This window comes from Salvelinus sp. IW2-2015, linkage group LG30 (assembly GCF_002910315.2).
Source record: "Salvelinus sp. IW2-2015 linkage group LG30, ASM291031v2, whole genome shotgun sequence".
NCBI classification, from domain to species: Eukaryota; Metazoa; Chordata; class Actinopteri; order Salmoniformes; family Salmonidae; genus Salvelinus; species Salvelinus sp. IW2-2015.
In genome coordinates this window covers 22,474,866-22,496,918 of record NC_036869.1, presented here as the reverse complement: position 1 = coordinate 22,496,918, position 22,053 = coordinate 22,474,866, and the positions used below count along the sequence as shown (strand labels likewise).

At 40.2% G+C, this 22,053-nt stretch overlaps 2 protein-coding genes across 3 annotated transcripts in view; one reads left to right on the top strand and one right to left on the bottom strand.

The window, feature by feature from the left end:
- The first annotated feature begins 10,269 nt into the window (after positions 1-10,269).
- aard (alanine and arginine rich domain containing protein) overlaps positions 10,270-22,053 on the top strand; it is a 348,357-nt gene continuing 336,573 nt past the window's right edge. The window contains exons 1-2 of one of the 2 annotated variants that reach the window (XR_011474405.1): positions 10,270-10,831; positions 12,959-13,994. Coding sequence is in view for 1 of the 2 variants with exons in the window: in XM_070436016.1 (XP_070292117.1) it covers positions 10,616-10,831; positions 12,959-13,084 (342 nt within the window). In the remaining variant the exon portion in view is untranslated. Of the gene's footprint in view, positions 10,832-12,958; positions 15,218-22,053 lie in introns of those variants that run through there. The other variant, XM_070436016.1, reaches the window with a different exon arrangement.
- Positions 16,113-21,065, bottom strand: LOC111955176 (protein FAM167A). The gene is made up of 2 exons (XM_023975300.2): positions 20,757-21,065; positions 16,113-16,584 (listed from the first exon to the last, which is right to left on the bottom strand). Exons 1-2 carry the CDS (start codon positions 20,979-20,981, stop codon positions 16,285-16,287), a joined length of 525 nt encoding a protein of 174 aa, XP_023831068.1. The 5' UTR covers positions 20,982-21,065; the 3' UTR covers positions 16,113-16,284.

The window sequence follows — 22,053 nt, the reverse complement described above, 5'->3', positions numbered from 1 at the left end:
AAACAAACAAGATGGCAGCAACCATTTTTGGTCTCTTGCGCGGAGAAGCCCCCGACTGCAGTGTGCAGTTCTGGGCAGGGCTCAATGTGGGCGGAGTCAAACGTCGGGGCCGGGCTCAATGTGGGCGGAGKCATACTTCGGGGCCGGGCTCAATGTGGGCGGAGTCAAACGCGTTTAACCTGAACCCTTCCCGTTTCCTTCAAGGTCACCCAAGTTCTTAATCGAACCTGACCTACATGGATAAAAATATAAACCATGGCAGTAAGTGATTGTCATTATGCATAATGTAGTTTGTAATATTCATGTTAGACCAGTGCAGTGGTACATTTTTATATGACCAACTACCGCACCGATGTTAGCATAGGTTAATTTGCGCCCATTTGCACGTGAGGTAGCTAATTGCTCTAAATGAGGGAATCTTATTTGGACAAATTTGCCTACTTGGGCAGTAAGCCTAGGTTTGTAGTTATGTAATCAATTTGATCGTTGATTTTATGTGTTTATTCAATGTATRCCTTGTTGTGTTTGGCTGGCTCTAAATGTGTATTGTTGAAGCCATTCCCTTAGTTACACATAGCGAGTCTACACAGCCTACACATAKTGTATATACAATAATGAAATCACCTGGTCCCAACATACATGGCAAGTCAAGAAAAGTCATTGTAACCTGTCCACACTGCAAACTGAAGTTAAATAAGAAAAACTTCAAGACACATTTACGAAGAAAGCATACACATTGCTTTGAAGCAGTGTCCAAGGAAAGCGCGTCTTCTACATCCTGAAATATATTCCTGGGGGGGGGGGGTATTATTATTATTTACTGTTATCATTATTGATCATAACTATCAAACTTAACAACCTACTCTTTAACTTACAGTACGCTCTGTACATTGCAATGGAAGCACAGTGTGATTTCACTGAGGTATGTATAAATTATGAAATTTCTCATCACTAGTGGATGTAATGTTTTTGGGATACCCATCCGATTGTGTGATTTTCTTTTTCAAAGGAAGACATGCAGCAAATTAGGCCATGGTGGCGCCTAGTTCTCCTGCAGAACTTTCCCATGCCGTAAGTCTTGAACATTATAAAAACGTTTCATTTGCATCCTTAAAATCACTTGTTTTACTGTAGCCAGACTGACCTGAATATATGTTCATATTGAATGTATGTCATTCCCTCACTAAGGTCTGAAGAAGAGAGGTTGAAAGATCGAAAAAGGTGGCGAAAACAAAACACACTACAGGTAGGTGTCATGATGAGTGGTATAGTCTTAAACCAATGTTTTTAAAGACTTAACCCCCCCCCAATATATTTCAGCATGATGTAGAAGATGTCCCCCCCAAGAAGTCACAGCATGTCACATCAGCATCCAGCTCTGCAGGATCAGGTACTGTATAGGCTATTAGCTAAAGTAAGGTGCATTCTTGTATACACATCAGTTTTCTTTCTAGACGATACTGAAAACAAAATGCACGGTGAGCTGTGAACTGGTTATGTAGTCTACTGTGTGTATTGTTGAAGGCTTGATGCATGGCAAGATATAATAGTTGTGATGACTTGAGTAGGTCTAGATCTCACTGAAAAGCCCTTTTAGTAATAGTGGCTTTTGTTTGCATGGTGGTATTGTGAAAGTGGGGTGTAATTTGACTTGATCACCCAATGAGGCACTACTCTTAATGTTTATTCTTCCTTTATCTTCAAGGAAGCAGATGTTCTTCTAAGGGACACCYTAGAGGCAGCAAGGTGGCGTGAACTCCAAACATTTAAAGGCACTGTTTCCCTCCCTAGTGTGATTGGGATGGACAGGGAAGACCATATTACAATCCTTAAAGAACTACGGTTGTATGATGGCCTGGATGAAGAGGAAAATATTCTCAAGGAACCATTCATGTTCCAGAGAGATTGAGATGTCAACTGCCTCCACATCGAACAACAAGAACATTACTGCCTTTGCCTCTTGAGGAGCAAGAGTGAAGCCATTTTTGAGGAGTGGTCAAACCTTGTTTTTGTCTGCTGTGTTAATTGTTTCAATTGTTAGTTGTGTTAAGTTGTTCAGTAAAGATGACGTTGAAGTCACCTGAGTCTCTGATCTCTTTACTGGAGCTGGTATAACTTAATGTACATAGCACATTCAGCTTGTCAGTATGTCCATATTGGTATAGTCTGTCTCCATTCTCATGAGGAAAGTAAATAGCATTATAAATCAGGATAGGTAGTAACTGTATATATATGCTCAATGAAATAATATAAGTTATAACATTTATCAACACAATTTTAACAGTACATGACATATATACATAAGTGTTGTACACTGCAACAATATCAGTAACTTGTCTCATAGCATGAAGCAARAAGTGTTACAACACATCTGCTGGTACCACTTTATATAATATTTCTTAAGATCTTCAAAAATGAAATATGTTTGTATTCAACGTGTGCTTTGCGCAAACGTGTGTGTTTGTATTCAGTGTGTGACCGTCAAACCTCAGACAAAAAAAAGGTGGGTGGAGTCAAATGTTTGACCCCGCCTACATTGAGCCCAGCCTGAATTGCACATTGCAGTCAGAGGTACTTGGCTTCCACTTGCAAGTATGGGTAACTGCATACGTGGGTGTGTCATCAGAAGTGGGAGGATCAACAGCGATAGAGGTTACATCAACCATGTCAAACAAGGTTGGGAGAGCTAAGGCATTCTATTCTTAAGAGAATCATACTGTGGCTTTTGAATGTTAACAAAACACAACAAACTCCAAACTAAATATGAAAATAAAAGTTATTGTTAAGTCGGTTATTAGTCTACCAGTTTTTCATTTACCAATAAATCATTATTAGGCCTATAACTAATGACGTTAGTTCGACTACCATTGGATGACAATTGAAAGAGATTTGSGTCAGTTCAAATCTGGTATCAGGACAAAATGTGATTCAGAGTCACCGAATATACTTTAAGTACACTCATGCGATAAATGGTAAATGCAATTTTCGTATATACGGGTTCGCTGTATCACCGCGCAAGGTAAAACAGAGAACTGTGGAATTTACTCAAATAGCAGTTCTTATACTATGACAGCTTTAGTTCCAACTCGTCCGTTGGCCTATCATAGTAGAGGCTGAGCGCRGTTTAAACTTTGCTCAGCCTATGCTGGCACTCGGACTTGTCCAAGTCCCTTAGTGCTCTCCTCTGTACACATCTGGTTGTTGGGTAGATTAGATCCGTCTTGTGTCTCCCCCGATTCTACACTCAAACAGTCCCTTATTTGGTATTGATCAGTGCCCTAACCGCCCTGGTTGGCCTAGAGATATGCACCCCTCYCCTCTCCAGATTGACCACAGCTTTTATGGCCTGTCACTCTATGTTGGTCAGTCTTTACACACCTACACATCTGTATTGTTTGTGTGTGTGTGTAACAAAACAATATTCATCTTCAAACAATATGCTAGCTATAGTGCATAAACATAAATCCTAACACAATACAATTGTTTTTTGTGAATAAGGCTCATTACAATTACTCTTGTATAATTGGGAAGCAAACAGCCTACAGGTTTTTCATTTACCAATCTGTTTGATTGTTATAACCAGGGGTAAAAGTATATTTAATTTCTTCCCGGTACAGAATCTCCTTTGTGTGCGCACGCATGTGCACCAACATTTTTTATGGGTAGCAGAATTGCCCAGTACATTCTGCTGCCCTAAGCGAGACAAAAAATTGCCAACCCCTTCCTATCCATGCTAGACTAGAATATTGTACAGCAGGGATCAGCAATATGTTTKTTCTCAGCTATTAGTCGGCAGATAAGAACATAATAGTAGGCTATATAAATCAGTTCAATGTCAATAACATATCCTAATATTTTCAATCTGATTACACCGATAAAATCACCAATGCCKCTGTTAAATTCGTTTTTTATATTTATTTATGCGTTGATTAGGGAAAAGCATCTTGCAAACAAGAGAAAATGTCACTCTGAAAAAGTTTCAGAAGAAAGGTGGATAATGAAAATCGAAGTTTCAGGGAAGAATGAACAGAGAAATAGGCTTTCTTACCATATTTCTCTAACGTCAAACCAGAGTCTCTTGTTTGCAACGAAACGGTTRCTCTTTGCAAAWAATTAAATATTAGAAATCCTTATGAAATTAATCATGGCACTTTAAAAAGTTACCTTTCCACCAAGACAGAGGCTCGACCGACGCAATGTAAGCTTCACCTGCTGTCTACTCGTCCGTTGCATAACCAAACAACAGAGGTGCATTTTAAAGCTTGTTTCTAGCACAATGCATCACGGATTAAGGATAGTTAAAGAACGCTTTATATTATCTGCATATTTTGAGATAAATAAATAAAAGTATAAAGAAAGTGTTTATGCCTCACTCAATTTGCCCTGTATTCATTTATTATTTTTATTTTTATTTTTTTAACTAGGCAAGTCAATTAAGAACAAATTCTTATTTACAATGTCGCCTACCCCAGCCAAACCCTATCCCGGACGACACTTGGCTAAGTGTCCGCCTTGCTATGGGACCAGTCACAGCCGGTTGTGATACAGCCTGGAATCAAACCTGGGTCTGTAGTGATGCCTCTAGCACTGAGATGCAGTGCCTTAGACCGCTGTGCCACCACGGAGCCCCCAAAACCAAACACACCAAGCCCTTACCAGACACTTAAGGTATTTTTAAGCAACATGGTCTCAGAGCATTTCGTATTATTCTGTATATACATCTGTGACTCTCCATTTAGTATGATACAATATATATATATATATATATATATATATATATATACACACAAAAGTATGTGGGGGTGTCCGCATACATTTGTATATACAGTACCAGTCAAAAGTTTGGGCGCACCTACTCATTCAAGGGTTTTTCTTTATTTTTAAAATGTTCTACATTGTAGAATAATAGTGAAGACATAAATATATTTGAGATTCTTCAAAGTAGCCACCTTTTGCCTTGATGACAGCTTTCCACACGCCTGGCATTCTCTCAACCAGCTTCACCTGGAATGCTTTTCCAACAGTCTTCAGTCCAAWGGCGGCGAGCTCGGCCATGGAAACCCATTTCATGAAGCTCCCGACGAACACTTCTTGTGCTGCTACAGAGGATCACTACCAAGTTCCAAAATGGGTCTGGAAGCAACATCAGCACAAAAAGTGTTCATTGGGAGCTTCAGGAAATGGGTTTCCATGGCCGAGCTCGCCGCCATTGGACTGGAGCAGTGGAAACACGTTCTCTGGAGTTGTGAATCACGCTTCACCATCTGATGATCCGACGGACTAGGAATAATGGTCTGGGGTTGTTTATCATGGTTCCAGTGAAGGGCAATCTGAACGCTACAACATACATTGACATAGATGATTCTGTGTTTCCAACTTTGTGGCAACAGTTTGGAAAAGGCCCTTTCCTGTTTCAATATGACAATGCCCCCGTGCACAAAGCGAGGTCCATACAGAAATGGTTTGTCGGTGTGGAAGAACTGGACTGGCCTGCACAGAGCCCTGACCTCAACCCCATCTAACACCTTTGGGATGAATTGGAACACTGACTGCAAGCCCGGTCTAATTGGCCAACATCAGTGCCTGACCTCACTAATGCTCTTGTGGCTGAATGGAAGCAGTACCCCGCAGCAATGTGCCAACATCTAGTGGAAGGTCATCCCAGAAGAGTGGAGGCGGTTATAACAGCAAATGGGGGACCAACTCCATTTGAATGCCCATGATTTTGGAATGAAATGTTCGACGAGCAGGTGTCCACATACATTTGGTCATGCAGTGTATATATATATATATATATATATACATACATACATACAGTATATAAACACACACACACCTTTTCTATCTTACTTTTTTTAACTCCCTGCATTAATCCAGCCCTGGTCAAAGCAATAGTGTGAAAAGTCTGGACAACACCCCCCCCTCTCTTCTCTCTCTCTCCAATTGATGTCACCTCTCCCGGCTCTTACTGACACCTACCCATGAGCCCCCTCTCTTTCCATTCTACTGTAAGCAGCATTCTCACCCACTGAGCACCGACTGAAATTTGGTCAGTCAGTCCTGGCCTTGATTTCAACATCCACACATATAGTTTTTTTGGTCCGTTCCGAACAAGCCTTGATTACATCGTCCAGACCTTTGGACCAGACTTAATTTGTCCCAAACATAGTCGTCCATGATTGGTTCAGATTTGGTCCGGTTAGGAACCAATCATAGACGTCTATGTTTCACAAGTTTGGACAGCATAGTACAGTACATTACAGTGGAGTACAGTAAAGTAGAATAGAGTGAAGTAGACTTCAGGACATAGTAGATCACACTAGAGTTGAGTGATCTACAATACAGTATAAAGTACTGTACTATACTGAAATATACTCTACTTGACTATACTGAACTCTACTTTATTGTTCTGTGCTGCACTCTACTCTACTGAGCTGTACTTTGTGATGTCCAAATTTGTGAAATACAGTTGTCAATGCTAGGTTCAGATTTGGCTTGGTCCGGACCAACCAAACTTGGTCTTGTTTGGTGGCAGATCTCATTAAAATAATAGCCAGTGTGTAGAATAATACCCAAATATGCAAAGGAGGATATTTCATATTTTTACCTTTGTGTACCTATTTAGGATACATCACCATGAAGAGAAGGACATTCATTTCCATACTTATGCATTTCTGTGTACAGATCAGGGACCCATGATGAAATTCCCTTACCGTTTACATACACCTTAGCCAAATACATTTAAACTCAGTTTTTCACAATTCCTGACATTTAATCCTAGTACAAATTCCCTGTCTTAAGTCAGTTAGGATCACCACTTTATTTTAAGTATGTGAAATGTCAGAATAATAGTAGAGAGAATGATTGATTTCAGATTTTACTTTTTCCATCACATTCCCAGTGGGTCAGAAGTTTACATACACTCAGTTAGTATTTGGTAGCATTGCCTTAAAATTGTTTAACTTGGGTCAAACGTTTCAGGTAGCCTTCCACAAGCTTCCCACAATAAGTTGGGTGAATTTTGGCCCATTCCTCCTGACAGAGCTGGTGTAACAGTCTGGTTTGTAGGCCTCCTTGCTCGCACATTGCTTTTTCAGTTCTGCCCACAAATTTTCTATAGGATTGAGGTCAGGCTTTGTGAGGCCACTCAATACCTTGACTTTGTTGTCCTTAAGCCATTTCGCCACAACTTTGGAAGTATTCTTGTGGTCATTGTCCATGACATAATTTTCTGAATTTTCCGCGCTGTTTAAAGGCACAGTCAATTAGTGTATGTTAAACTTCTGACCCACTGAATTGTGATACATGAATTGTAAGTGAAATAATCTGTCTGTCAAACCGACTTTCCAAAATTATATGTTGTTAACAAGAAGTGGTGTAAACTTTTCAAACTTGCCCCCAAGTTTTCTGAACATAAATAAAATATATATATTTAATTCATGTTTGACCCAAAAAATATCATTTGAATTCTTGGAAATCTGTTCCCAAGTATTCACACACGTAATAGAGAGACACGTGATCGTATACAAATGTAAGCAATGTTTGAAAATTATCACTTTTTTGTCAAATATTATATCTGTTTGTATTCTTGCAATGAATTTGCAGTCTACAAATTATTGTAATTATGTTCCGGCCCCCCGAGACCTATTACTGATAAATGTTGTTTTGTTTTTAATGACCGTTGTTTTCTTTTGCTTGCATTTGTATTTATATTTTCTAAAGGACATTGCGTTCTCAGTATGACTCGCCTTGATAAAAAATAAAGGTTAAATAATAGGAGAAAACTGAGGATGGATCAACAACATTGTAGATACTCCACAATACTAAATGACAGAATAAAAAATATTCCAAAACATGCATCCTGTTCGCAATAAGGCACTAAAGTAAAACTACAAAAAAGTGTCAAAGAAATTAATGTTATGTCCTGAATACAAGTACCACTCTTCATATTCAAGCATGGTGGTGGCTGCATCATGTTAGGGGTATGCTTGTCAATTGTTCTTTCAGCAGGACAATCACCTAAAAACACAAGGCCAAATATACACTGGAGCTTGCTTACCAAAACAACATTGAATGTTCCTGAGTGCCTAATTACAGTTTTGACTTAAATCGGCTTGAAAATCTATGGCAAGACTTTAAAAATGGCTTTTTAGCAATGATCAATAACCAACCCGACAGAGCTTGATATAATTTAAAAAGAATCATGTGCAAATATTGTACAATCCAGGTGTGTAAAGCTCTTCAAGACTTACCCAGAAAGACTCAAAGCTGTAATCGCTGCCAAAGGTGATTCTAACATGTATTGACTCAGCGGGTGTGAATACTTATGTAAAATTATATTTGCAGTATTTTATTTTCAATAAATGTTCAAAACAATTCGAAAAACATGTTTCACTTTGTCATTATGGGGTATTGTGTGTAAATGGGTGAGAAAATAAATCAATATTAATCCATTTTGAATTCAGGCTGTAACGCAATAAAATGTGTGGAATTAAGTCAGGGTGTGAATACTTTCTGAAAGCACTGTATGTAAGGAAATTAATTGGATCAAGCTATGTAGTCTATTGATTCATTCTTGATGAATAAATGAAAGGATAATGTTTTGTTGTTTCTATGTAATACTAGCCACCTAGAAATTTTATGAAGTTGACTTTAGCTAGCCAGCTAGATAGGTCCCAATCTCCCAACCTCATCACTAGGTACCAAGCCATTTCAGGCTATCAAGTTAGAGTAACTTTGTCTAACTATCTTAGCTGGCATGCCTGCTGGCAAGGTTGCTAGACTTCAGAAAAGCAAGCAATTACTGAATGCACTGAATAACACTCATTCCTTTCAATATTTTACTTTTTGTTTTTAGCAGAGATGCAGAGAGATATTTAGTTTATTTTTAAAATAAGAAACCACCAGTCAGGAGGACACAGACAGCTCAAGAGGTATGCTTAGATATTCAGAAAAATACTTTGGTTTAAATTGATCTGGCACCTTGTGATAATATCATGATATTTGTGTATTAATTATGATGTCATGATATGTGCTTGTATTGATGATGTGTGTTTATGATCCCATGTACTGTGTTGTAATTGGATGTATATCCAAGGCATGTTAGTGCAGTATATTGAGATGTGTGATTTACAACAGTCAGAATGACATCCTCATTAAAATGGCAATTGAGCAGGTAAAGAGGTATGCTTAGATAACCTATGCAGAAAAATATACTTTTTTTTTTTTTTTACATAGAATTAGGCATAATGACTATGGCTCTAGACTGCAGGGAAAAACTGTTTCAGGTGGAGATACTGTATGGCCTGGAATTCACTACTAGTTCAATTTGAAGATGAGCAGAGCTTTGTGAACTAACATTGACTGATGAAATGTTGATGATGTCAGTATGTGCAATGGGAAATTAATATTAATCTGTCTCTCTCTCTCTGCCTCTGCCCATTTCTCTCACAATATGTTGCTCTAGCTCTGTATCTCTCTCTCTCTCTTTCTCTCTCTCTGTATCTCTCTCGCTCTCTCTCTCTCTCTATCGCTGTCTCTCTCTATCACTGTCTCTCTCTCTCTCTCTCTCTGTCTGTCTGTCTCTCGCTCGCTCGCTCGCTCGCTCTCCCTCTCTCTCTTTACTTCTTTTTTCACCTCTCACCCTCTTGGAGAAACACTTGTTGTGCACAATCATTTGCAGTACTTCGTCAAACTGGCGAGCCATTTAACTACTCTGGGAAAATGCTGCAGAGTTACATATGTCAGGGAGGAGCGGACACTAGACTTCTGTGTTATCTCTATAGAAAAGTCAGAATGACTGTAGTCTGTGCCAACAACCAATCCAGAAAACCCACAGGGAATGGACACAAAAGACCTGGATATATTTCACCACTGGACGGCCTTTGTGCCTCTCAATCGGCTACACCAAGCCTATGTCCTTCCCCGGTCCCACCCAACCTGTCTCTTAAGCTGACAAGCAGGTCTTTTAGATGGGTGAGCAACACAGACACTGAAAAGGTTTAACAGATTTGACACAAGCACACACACAGGTCTACACATAGACACTGCACACAAGTGAGAGCTCCCCCACACAGCATTTCTCACACTGAAATTGTATGGAGGCGGGAGTGAGGGCGAGGGAGAGAGAAAGGGGGTGGGTGGGGTTGGGGGAGTCCTTTCAGTTCTTTTTGAGGCAACAATGGTCTTTGTCCAAGATCTTCCACCATTCTTATTGGGTTTACCAAAGGGGGGGTGGAGGGAGGGCTGTTTTTCCATAGTAACGGGGACAAAACAAGCCGGTCCCACACAAAGCGGGGAATGGGATGAGTGAGGCAGCTGAACAGAAGCACAGTAACTTCTGCTGAGAAACAGAGGGAGGAATCCTGCTCCTGCAGCGAGGGAAGACAAGGAGGAGGACGACTAGACAGGACGAGGAAAACTGAGAGGACAGTGGGTCCAGTCGATTGAGACAAGTGAAGGAGCAAGGGGGGAAAAAAGGAGCAAAAACAACAAAAGTAGGACAAAAAAAGATATATTGGAGACTGGCGGTGCTGGAAAGACRGTGCTTGACACGTGGGGAAAAGATACACACACACATACTCACATCCAYATTTGTGCCTCCTTGGAAGGCAGCATGAATCGAGACAGTCAAAGTGAGGACACTTTGTCAACCATGGTTCTGGAGAACATCAAGAACAAACTGATTCACGCATTCAGGACCACTGGTGAACCACGGGATGCCCCAGAGTCTACTACTGGGCCCATTAGCWTTGGCAGGAGTTACCAAGCCAATGAGGAACTGCGGAGAGCTAAGATAGATGGAGCCATTACCTGGCTAAGATCTGAACTGGTGAGTTATCTGCACCTGGTAGAATACTGTTGACTCTTTGACAGTGTAGTATGTTGCTGTGCAGCATTGTAGAGTTGGGCATTATTGGATTGTATAGATGTGTAACCCAAAGTTAAGAATTCATTAGTGTTTTATTTATTGTTGCTGTGATTGTGCACTGTTCAGTCATAGTCCCTATGAGTCATCTAGCCCTCAATGAACCRAATATTTAAACATTTACCTGAAATGTCTGTGTTGCAAAGGTGTGATTCCTCACGAAACCAGGACAGAAATGTTCACAGGATTTAATCCATAGAAGGGTCCTTCAGAGGAAGATGGACATATATTTGACATTTGTATCTAAAATCATAATTGAGAAATAATGAATCAAAGTTGGCATATTTAGGACATTTTGGCCTTACCCCGGCCTCTTTCAAGACTACATCACATTTAATCTGTTGGTGAAAAAAAAAGAATTGGTGCCATATGGAGATTTACCTCTTGCTCTGTAACATGAGTAGTATTTTGATGTCTATAACAATTTTCTTACATTCATTTATGAATATTGAAAAATATAAACATGAATAAAGAAAATATACCATTTTTTACTTGGAAATGTTTCAAAAATATTCTTGAACATAATATTATCTACGGGCATATCAACGTTTCAGAGTGGGGCCAAAGACAGTACATTATGAAGGCTAAAACTGCTTCGCCAATAGAAATCCCTGATCAYACTTGTAGGCGATGTCATGGAGGCGTTGGCTAGCTAAGCTCATGCGTAGAAACACGTCATCGGGTCTAGCGGTCGTCTCGCGCTGAACTGTGCATGTGCAGGCCATCAAATCAAAGGCGCTCCTTCGATATAAAGTTGTTTTTGAGAAAAAATGAAARCGTGGCAGTTTGTCRCTTTCATGAGGTTGGAGTGATAACATGTTCAACTACTTAAGACATTGTCTGGAATCTAGGTTGTGCCTTTAGATTATGAGAAAATTCAAAACTAAGGATGAATTTTTCACTTTTTTTTATTGACTTTATTGACCCCAGCCTGGTTTGTTTGGTCTGTTTCACAAGCGTTCCTGGAAGTCTAGCAATGTTGCACCTGTGGGTTTAGAAGCTCTGTGGTGGTGTCTCTGCTACCTTTAGAGTTATGATGCAATTCATAAGCATTACCAACAGAGTGAATGTGAAAATGGATTCAAAATGGTCGCCCTCTGCTGGTAATTTGCACAATGTAGAGGAAAAAGAAATGCACACCTATTTAGGTGAGGTGCTGGCTAGCGGAGTGGAAAACTTGAAAATAAACGAGAGCCGCACACTCTAAGAGCGCAGATGCAAAAATTTTATGTCCAACATTTCGACAGGCAAGCTGTCTTCAGGGTATGACAGCTTGCCTGTCAAAACGTTGGACATTACATTTTTGCATCTGAGCTCTTAGTGTGTGCGGCTCTCCTTTATTTTCAAATTTGCACAACGTGCCATGATACAAGTACWAGGAGGGATGTGATTTGTTACATTGCCTACTATGCCAATGTATCTGTATGAAATATGCCAAAACTATAAAACTAGCAGAGATCCCACTCTGCCCATAGAGTATTATATGTTCGGCAATATCTATATAAAAACTGACAAATCAAATTTCAATATTCATGTTTGTATTTGTCAATATTCATAAATAAATGTAAGAAAATGCTTATTGAAATCAAAATAAGACTCAAATACGTCTGACTTACAGAGCAAGTGGTAAATCTTGATATGACATACATGTTTGCGGTTTAGCACCTACAGATAAAACGTTACAGAGTTTTAAAGGAGGCCTGAATAAGGCCACAATTGATTAAATATGCCAACTTGGATTAATTATTTCTCAATTATGTTCTTAGATACAAACGTCAAATATATTTCAACAATCGATCCTCCAAAGTACCATTCGGTGGATTAAATCTGATGAYAATCCCAAAATTCATGGTCTTTTTTTGTCCTGGTTTTGTGAGGAATCACTCAAAGGCCTTGTTAAGGTGTGCCAATGTAGTGTAAATAAAGAAACATRCAAATGAATGAAAGTCTGCCTGTTTTATCAGAATGAACTAGGAATGTGTGTGTGTTCGATCTGAAAATATGATCTATTCTCCCATCATTACCATGCAGCTGGAAATGCGCTCTCAGGACCAACAGCTTGCCCAGACCCTGCTGGGACTCAACAATGACATCCAGCGACTGAGGCGGGAGAGTATGTTTGGGGCTCTGGAGCCGGAGGGGGATGAACACCACTAACTAACCCCACCCAGTACACCCCCCTGGGGGAAACAGAGAGTGATTGTGGAGGTATCCTGCTGGAATTTCCTGGAACCCTGTCTGAATCCATGAYCACACTATGTCCTTTGGCATTTCTAAAACAGATACGTAGAAGTGTTATACAAAAGAGACACTTGGAATGAGGATTCCCTTGTAAAGGTCACATGGCATGTTTGATGTTGGCTGTGAGTGACCCAATGGACTGGATATGATTTGATGAGTAAWAGCCATAAGAATGTTTCAAACTTGTGAGGTAGTGTTCAATGTTGCATGCATACACTTTCAGTCYTGTGTCATTCACCAAGTGAGATCCAAAGCGAATATGTTATCATTAAAATTATATTATTYAAGACAAAACWATCCGTATTTYATTAGGCCTTATTTTGAGGGCCTAGTTTTACCTTAATACAGTGGCCTGAAACTCAGGGTTTACAGGTCATATCAGGCCTATAAGTCGCATTATGCTGGTTTGCAAAGTGATGTGTTATTCCTATTGGAATTCTACCAGTATCCAACATTCAGAATTTTTATTCACCCACAAACTGCATTCAGAATGATTGCCAGTGTTAGGAAGACTAAGGGGGTATCACACTGAATTGGCTTGGAGAAGTTTTTCCGAACTCTGGTGCCTTTACCCCCTTAGTTTGGTATGTTTGTACTGGTGTGAACACTCTATCTGCACTAAACAACGCACCGTGGTTCGCTCAAAACGGTTAGTCTCTATGCGATTAATTTCGTACCGTGGTGCCGTTTGCTGCAGGTGAGAATGCAGTCTGGACCAAACACATGAAAATAACCAGAGTCATGCAGTATTATTCGTTGTTTGACTGCAAGCATTTGATGAAATGCACGCCACATCATAACTTGACTATCTGAAACATTCTGTGAAGTAGCAGCGCATCCGATGCAGGCTAGTGGAGACCGGAGCTATACCGGAGATATATGCTACTGAATATAGTCTATTCATTTAGCCTATTCACGTCACAGTTGGAGCGGCTATTGTGCTGTKTCCTCCCGYATGTTGTTGGAAGACCAAAACAAAAGTAATATGAAGATTGGGACACACAAGTGATGCTTCATGATAATCATAGATGGATTTAACGTGAGCATTTTTGGCCTATAAACAATTGACTTCAATGGACACATCCCACTGAGCACACACTGGTTGAATCAATGTTGTTTCCACATAATTACATTGAACCAACTTGGAATAGACGTTGAATTTACGTCTGTGGCTAGTGGGGTGGTTTTGTTTAGGAATTATAGTTAATTTGACATTTGGAAATGTTAAACCAACCTGGCAAAAAAAAACAATGTAMCAAATAATCAAACTCTGATTCGAACTAAAGCTCAAAACTACRTGTGAAAATCCCCAAAGATATGACGCTACCTAAATYATCTAMACTGGAAMAACAGTTTTAGTAACGGGTKCAATGAGTAACAGATTRGATTAGTTTAGAAAAATKTATGCTATTTATATTTGAGTAGCATAAGATKAATTAATCAATTAGAAAACATAGGTACTGAAACAAACMATTTAAAAAAAATCTAGCTGCAATAGAGCATGCTGGGAAGTATGATAATAATGGCCGTGGTTTTGGTTTAATGCTGGTTATTRACACCAACACTGGGTTATTTTACACCAATGACTGTTAATTTAACACTTACAGAGGTCATTTAACTCCCTAATCAACACTAGAACTGTTACACTGAAAAATGTAACACTAAGTTACACAAGCCAATTTGCTGTGCAGARGCAACAGATTAAAAAAAAGAAAGAATAAACCATGAAACTTTAAGTATCGGTAACAGTTGTGTCACGCCCTGACCATAGAGAGCCCTTGTTTCTCTATGGTGTAGTAGGTCAGGGCGTGACTAGGGGGTGTTCTAGTTCAATATTTCTATGTTGGTGTTTTGTATGGTTCCCAATTAGAGGCAGCTGGTATTCGTTGACTCTAATTGGGGATCATATTTAGGTAGCCATTTTCCCCCACCTGTGTTTGTGGGGTATTATTTGTGTTTGTGCTTGTAGCACCACTGAGGTTATGTTTCGTTGCTTGTTTATTGTTTTGAGAAGTTTCACTGCAAATAAAGATGTGGAACTCAACACACGCTGCGCCTTGGTCCCGTCCTTATTACGAATGTGACAAGTTGTGCTTTTGACTTTGATGTTTTCTGATATGACAGAAATATATGTACAGTACATTTGAATTTTTAGATCTTTATTGTTCTGGCATACTATGTACAGTACCTGTCCCAAATGCAGTTACAGTAGCAAGGATAAACACATCCACTTGTACACTAAAAGTTAACATAATAATTGTTGTCACTTTATCACAGATGAACTCCTTTTGAAATCAGTTGAATTGGGAAATTGGGGAAGTATCCTATCTTGTTCACTTTGATGCCCTTTTTTCGAGATTTAAAAAAAACTTGAACATTCATTATGTTGTATGAGTCTTCTGGGTCGGCCAATGATATTAAATCGCTTTTATGGTCACTATTACAAGAGTTTTTACAAATCCTTTGTTGAGACATCACAGTCAATATGCTACTGTAAGTAATGGTTATTCTCTCTTAAATGTACTATKATACCGTTATGACCTTCGTACAGTGATAGCAGCTGTTGTTGTCTCTTCCGTCTAGTTAGAGTTGAAAAGTTACACAGCTTACTTAGTAAGTGTAAGCTCTGCAGTCTGTCAATGTCTCATGAAAATATATTTTTTCTCTCACATCACGCACACAGACAGTCAGACAGGCAGACAGACAGACAGACAGACAGACAGACAGACAGACAGACAGACAGACAGACAGGACAGACCAGAACAGACAGACAGACAGACAGAAACAGACAGACAGACAGACAGCACACACACACACACACACACACACACACACACACACACACACACACACACACACACACACACACTTTTCAACTTCCTAACACAATAAGGCATTAGGCAGATATGATTGCCTTAGGTCAATCTAAGCCTTAAATCTATATATTATCTTTAGGTTCTATATGGAATCTATTGCAGCCTATTCAAAATACGCTTGTGTGATTTTTTTTGCAAACACAGTGACAATAGAATAGATGATACTGTGGTATATGACAGTGTCATTGACCTACACATTGACCACGGTTGGTCCATAAGAGACTACTGTTTGTGGTTTTATTAAGGCAAGGAGCTTCTTCTGCTGGAAGTCCTTCTAGGTAGAGATGGCCCCAGAGGAGGTGGAGTCATTCTAGTGGACAGGCGAGATATGGAAAAGCCCACTTCCCCTGAGCTGRAGTAAACACTACTACCACTGCCCCCTGCCTCACTACCAAAGTCCCAGCTCCCTTCCTCTTCTGTCTCGTCATCCTCCTCTTCCTCCTCCTCTGCTTCGGCACACTCCAGCTTGAGCTCTTGTATTCCTGCGTGAAGGTCCATCAGCTGTCGTATCAAGGCCTGGTCCTGAGATCGCATCTCCACCTGCACAAAAGGGTTAGGATTGTTGAATTAAACAGAGTGACACAGACATAACAAATAAAGAAACAAAAAGAGATGTAAACGGACACGTAGATACAGACATAACAATATGAGCACATAAAAGAGGCAGACAGACGTAACAGACACTGAAACAGACACAACACCATTTCAAAAACAGTTGGTTGGTTGTGACATGCAGTATTCATAAGCAAATACTAACTATTACAAAGAAACAAATGGCTATCAAAAATAAGACTAGATAGCAGTTACAACTGTCAAGTGGTATAGAAAAATAGCTCAAKACACAGAACCAAATGTTATGTAACAAAAAGAACCAGTGCAGGCTACTGAGTTATAGGCCTAAATCTCTCTTTTGGAACTGCACTGCAGCTTCCTTTAGTCTCTTTTAGATGATGACGTTCCTGTCCTTTCCCTGACATAACCTGGTTCAACCATTTCAGTTGAGCGCTGCCTCTTTCAGATGCAAATGCTTTTCTCTCTTTCTTTCTCTCTCTTTCTTCTCTATTTCTGAGAGCCAGTCTAATTGCCCTCATTTTGAGAATAGAATACACAGAATTCCAACAAATTCGCCAAGTCCAAGTTTGTCCCAGGGAGAGGAACGTTCGAACAGAAACCAATCATGACCAGATCTGCATTTCTTTCTCTGTTAATTACAGCCTCAGACTGGGATTGGGCTCCGACTGAAAGGATGCGATGTGGCTTTAAAAGCTTTGTTTCAAAGAGGGATAAAAGAAGAAACATCAACTTTCCTTTGAGTGAAGTTTGAGCAGTGGGCTTCCTGGGGGGCGATATCCCCTCTTGACGTGTGTTTGTGTGTGTGTGTTCTGTCTGTATGTCCTTTGCCCAGCCATTGCAACAGATCGAACTATGTCTAATGTACCATGGTGGACAGTAAACAAGCGCTTGTTCTTGCTGGAGTTCTTGCTTTCTCTTTTATGAGAACAACTGAATACTGGGCCATGAGACTTGATAAGAGGCGATGGTTCTAATTAGTGGAAGTCACTTCTATTTGGGCTGGTTTGTAGCTATGTTTGTCTGAATACTGGACAAAGAGACTGGACCTGGGAAGGTTCCCACTGCATCTGCACAAACCCACGTCTCATGACATCAAAGGCCAGCAACCAAATCAAATCAAATCAAATTTTATTTGTCACATACACATGGTTAGCATTGGTCACTGGGAAGTGTAATAATTGGATAGAGTTTACATGGGTGTCTTTTGTGTTGGAGGTTTGAGAATGAAAGAGRACGGAGACCTGCTGATAGTGTAGATGGCTTTATAACATGTCTCTTATGGACCAGTGGATCTATATGAAACATTTTGGCCATAGAGCAGCAGGTTCAGTACAGGTCAAAATTTTAAACACACCAAACTGTTAGTCCTACCAAGCGCAAACCAGATGGGATGGGTATGTCTGCAGAATTCTGTGGTAGCCATGATGGTTAAGTGTGCCTTGAACTCTAATTAAATCACTGACAGTGTCACCAGCAAAGCCCCCTTACACCATCACACCTCCTCCTCCATGCTTCACGGTGGGAACCACACATGTGGAGATCATCCGTTCACCTACTCTGAGTCGCACAAAGACACRGCGGTTGGAACCAAAAATCWAAAAATTGGACTCATCAGACCAAAGGACAGATTTCCAYAGGTCTAATGTCTATTCCTCCTGTTTCTTGGCCCAAGGAAGTCTCTTCTTATTATTGGTGTCCTTTAGTAGTGGTTTCTTTGTAGCAATTCGACCAGGAAGGCCAGATTCACGCAGTCTCCTCTGAACAATTGATGTTGAGATGTGTCTGTTACTTGAACTCCATGAAGAATTTATTTGGGCTGCAATTTCTGATGCTGGTAACTCTAATGAACTTATCCTCTGCAGCAGAGGTAACTCTGGGTCTTCTTTTTCTATGGCGGTCCTCATGAAAGCCAGTTTTATCATAGCACTTGATGGTTTTTGTGACTGCACTTGAAGAAACTTTTAAAGTTCTTGAAAATGTCCATATTGACTGACCTTCATGGCCTAAAGTAATGATGGACTGTTGTTTCTCTTTGCTTATTTGAGCTGTTCCTGCCATAATATGTACTTGGTCGTTTACCAAATAGGGCTATCTTCTGTATACCACCCCTACCTTGTCACAACACAACTGATTGACTCAAACGCATTAAGAACAAAATAAATTCCACAACTTAACATTTAACAAGGCACACCTGTTGATTGAAATGCATTCCACGTGACTACCTCATGAAGCTGGTTGAGAGAATGCCAAGAGTGTGCAAAGCTGTCATCAAGGCAAAGGGTGGCTACTTTGAAGACTCAAATATAAAATATATTTTGATTTGTTTAACACTTTTTGGGTTACTACATGATTCCATATGTGTTATTTCATAGTTTTGATGTCTTCATTATTATTCTACAATGTAGAACATAGTAAAAATAAAGAAAAACCCTGGAATGAGTAGGTGTGTCCAAACTTTAGACTGGTACAGTAGCATAGCGCTTAAGAGCATTGGGCCAGTAGCCGAAAGGTTGATGGTTTGAATCCCAGAGCCAACTAGGTGAAAAATCTGTTTATGTGCCCTTGAGCAAGGCACTTAACCCGAATTKCTCATGTAAGTCRCTCTGGATACAGTACTGTACGTTTTCAAGGGTTCCCCCATGTAGTCCAATGCCTATAGTGTCTGAYTTAGATTACTTGAGTTGTTGTTGTCGGTTTGACAATGGACCTGTCTCTCTGAACTACTATTAGCTTACACAGCATTCTCTAAGTTAAGTCAAAATTAGAACACATTCAACTATTCAATTCTATTGAACCAACTAAACCAGAGCTATACCAGTAAAGTAACCTATAGTCTCCAGTTTGCCTCTGTATCTCTGTCCCATTTGAGATTTGGTGGGTTTTGTGTGCTCATGACACTTGGTTTCCATGACGAGGCGCCGGGCGAAGACTAAATGCCAAGCGATATATTAATCATTGACAATAGGCCCTCTTTGAATTTCTAACCAACTAGGCCAACATGGAAAAGATATAGAATAATTGAACAATATGTTCTACCTGTAATTTGTAAGATATACTGTATATAACAGCAAATAAACGTACAGGATTCATAGAAGATTCTTGTAACATCTGACTTATATGGGTGATTAACATTTAGACATAACAGAAATGTTGCATCATATAATTATATATAAAACACACAAGAGACATGTCAGCTAAGCCTTATGAGGTCTCACATACCTGTTCATAGGACAAATTCATTTCAAAGCACTTGGATCATARTAATAACAAGCTGTTGCMTGTATTGTATTAAAAAAAACATATGAGAGACATGTAAGCTAAGCCTTCTATGGTGTCACATACATGGGCCATACAAATTTCAAAGCAATCGCGTACCACTGTCTGACGTTATTGACGCATGCAATGTGACACACTAGAATCAAATTCCTGCCGCGAGGAGGAGCAGGAGGAGGATTTTTGTACAAATAATCTTCTTCTGCCATACAAGATTCTTATTTGATTTTCAGGATTATTTTCCATATGGGAAGGGGGGGGTTGAATGGAAGCTGGAAGGGTGACATCGTAACATCGCCTGCCCATCTCAATTACAAGGATGCAATAACGTGACAGTCCCACACACTAACGATTTGAATGACCAAGAAGGTAATTTCATTGGGTGACAGATGGCTTGACCTTAGCCCTAAATAGCCAATAAAAATGTCTCAATTTCCACAGAGCCCCACAGAGCCAGAAGACCACACACAGGTCATTATTTTGGGGGCTTGAKTATTCATATCCAGCATAGGATCATTTTAACACGTCATCTTTCTCTACAAATATGAAGTAATGAAAGACAAGATCACCCTTGAGTCTCACAGTAACTCACAGTAACTCACAGTAACTCACAGTAAAAGTGATGAATAATTGCAATCCAATTTCCATTATCATCTGTTAACATACAGGAAAGATCAAATTGTCCTCTACAATTTTCAAATACAAATGTGTATTTCTGTTGCAAATGCAAAACACATCAATACTTTCAAATACAGTAAATGCTGCTGAGAATCTTTTTACTCAAGCCCATAGACAGATGACATATTTGATCAGTTCTAGAGAGACTTCATCACAACCAAAGACTTCAGTCATTTGTCCAGTCTTACCAGTTCCCTGCGCAGCCAGGCCAGTGCACTCTCAATGTCCAGTTTGTAGGTGCTGCTGCCTTGTACTCCGGCCATGCAGCCCGCCATCCGGAGCCCTTCCTCTGGGCAGGGGTCTCTGATGGTCCGTGGGTCCCTGGACACAACGGGCCCGGTTGACTTACAGGCATCAAAGGTGGCGTCCTTAGAGGAGAAGTCTCTCAGTCTAGTCAGGACCACTTCCATCATGATAGGCTTCAACGTCTACAATCTGGGCTGAAAATCAATCAGTATTCTTATAGAATCTATGTTTGGTCTAAGCTTCTCTCGGCTGTAGCGAGATACAGCGTTGTCTGGAGGATTCTTCTCTTTCTGCTTCACTACTCCCACTTCCTCGTGTCCTCTCTCATGTCAGTGGTAGTTCTGCACTGGACTGGAAACTTAAGAGGTTCTCCTCTGTTTTCCTCAACCCCCTCCTCTGTGGGACAGTGGAGTGGCGTCAGTCGTGTGTTAGTGTGATGCACCAGGAGTGATGTCAGCTCTTTTGTTTACCATTTTGGGGTCTCTTTTTAACACACACACTCCCCCTATGGAGAAGGAAGAGGGAGGAGTGAGGAAAAGAAGGAACGGAGAAGAAGGACAGTTGCCCAGGTTACCTCCATTGTGCTCTTGAGGATAACGGGGTGGTCTGTGGAATGTCCTTGGCTCGCTGTCATGTCACCCCTGTTAACAAGGACATAATTTAGTGTGGACTGCTTGTTCCTCAAAGCTCTAAAGCTGTCCCCCTTCATTACTCAGACAGACAGACAGACAGACAGACAGACAGACAGACAGACAGACAGACAGACAGACAGACAGACAGACAGACAGACAGACAGACAGACAGACAGACAGACAGGCACGCATGCACGCACACACACACAAGCACACTCTGTCTTAGCAGTCTGAGCTGCACCTAGCAACCCCTACAAACAAAGCTGCAGATCCAGACAAATGGACTAAAATAGCTTTGACACGTTTGCATCTATATTTAGAATTGCAGAAACAAAGGCATCTCCAGACTGAAAAAATAAATACAAATATTGTGAGTAACATGAGGCAAATGTGCTTCCCACTCCTGACACATGTACTGTAGCCTGACCGAGTTCTAACACATTTTAGCCATTACACCAAGAGGCAACAACCTCTTGATAAGGATGGTAGATGTTGTACTAATGTCACTGCAATGTGAATGTGAGATAACCAGTGACATATTACGTAATATGAGGAACTAAGCTTTTGCAAGTCACTGAACCACATTGAAACCCACCCCCATGCCCTC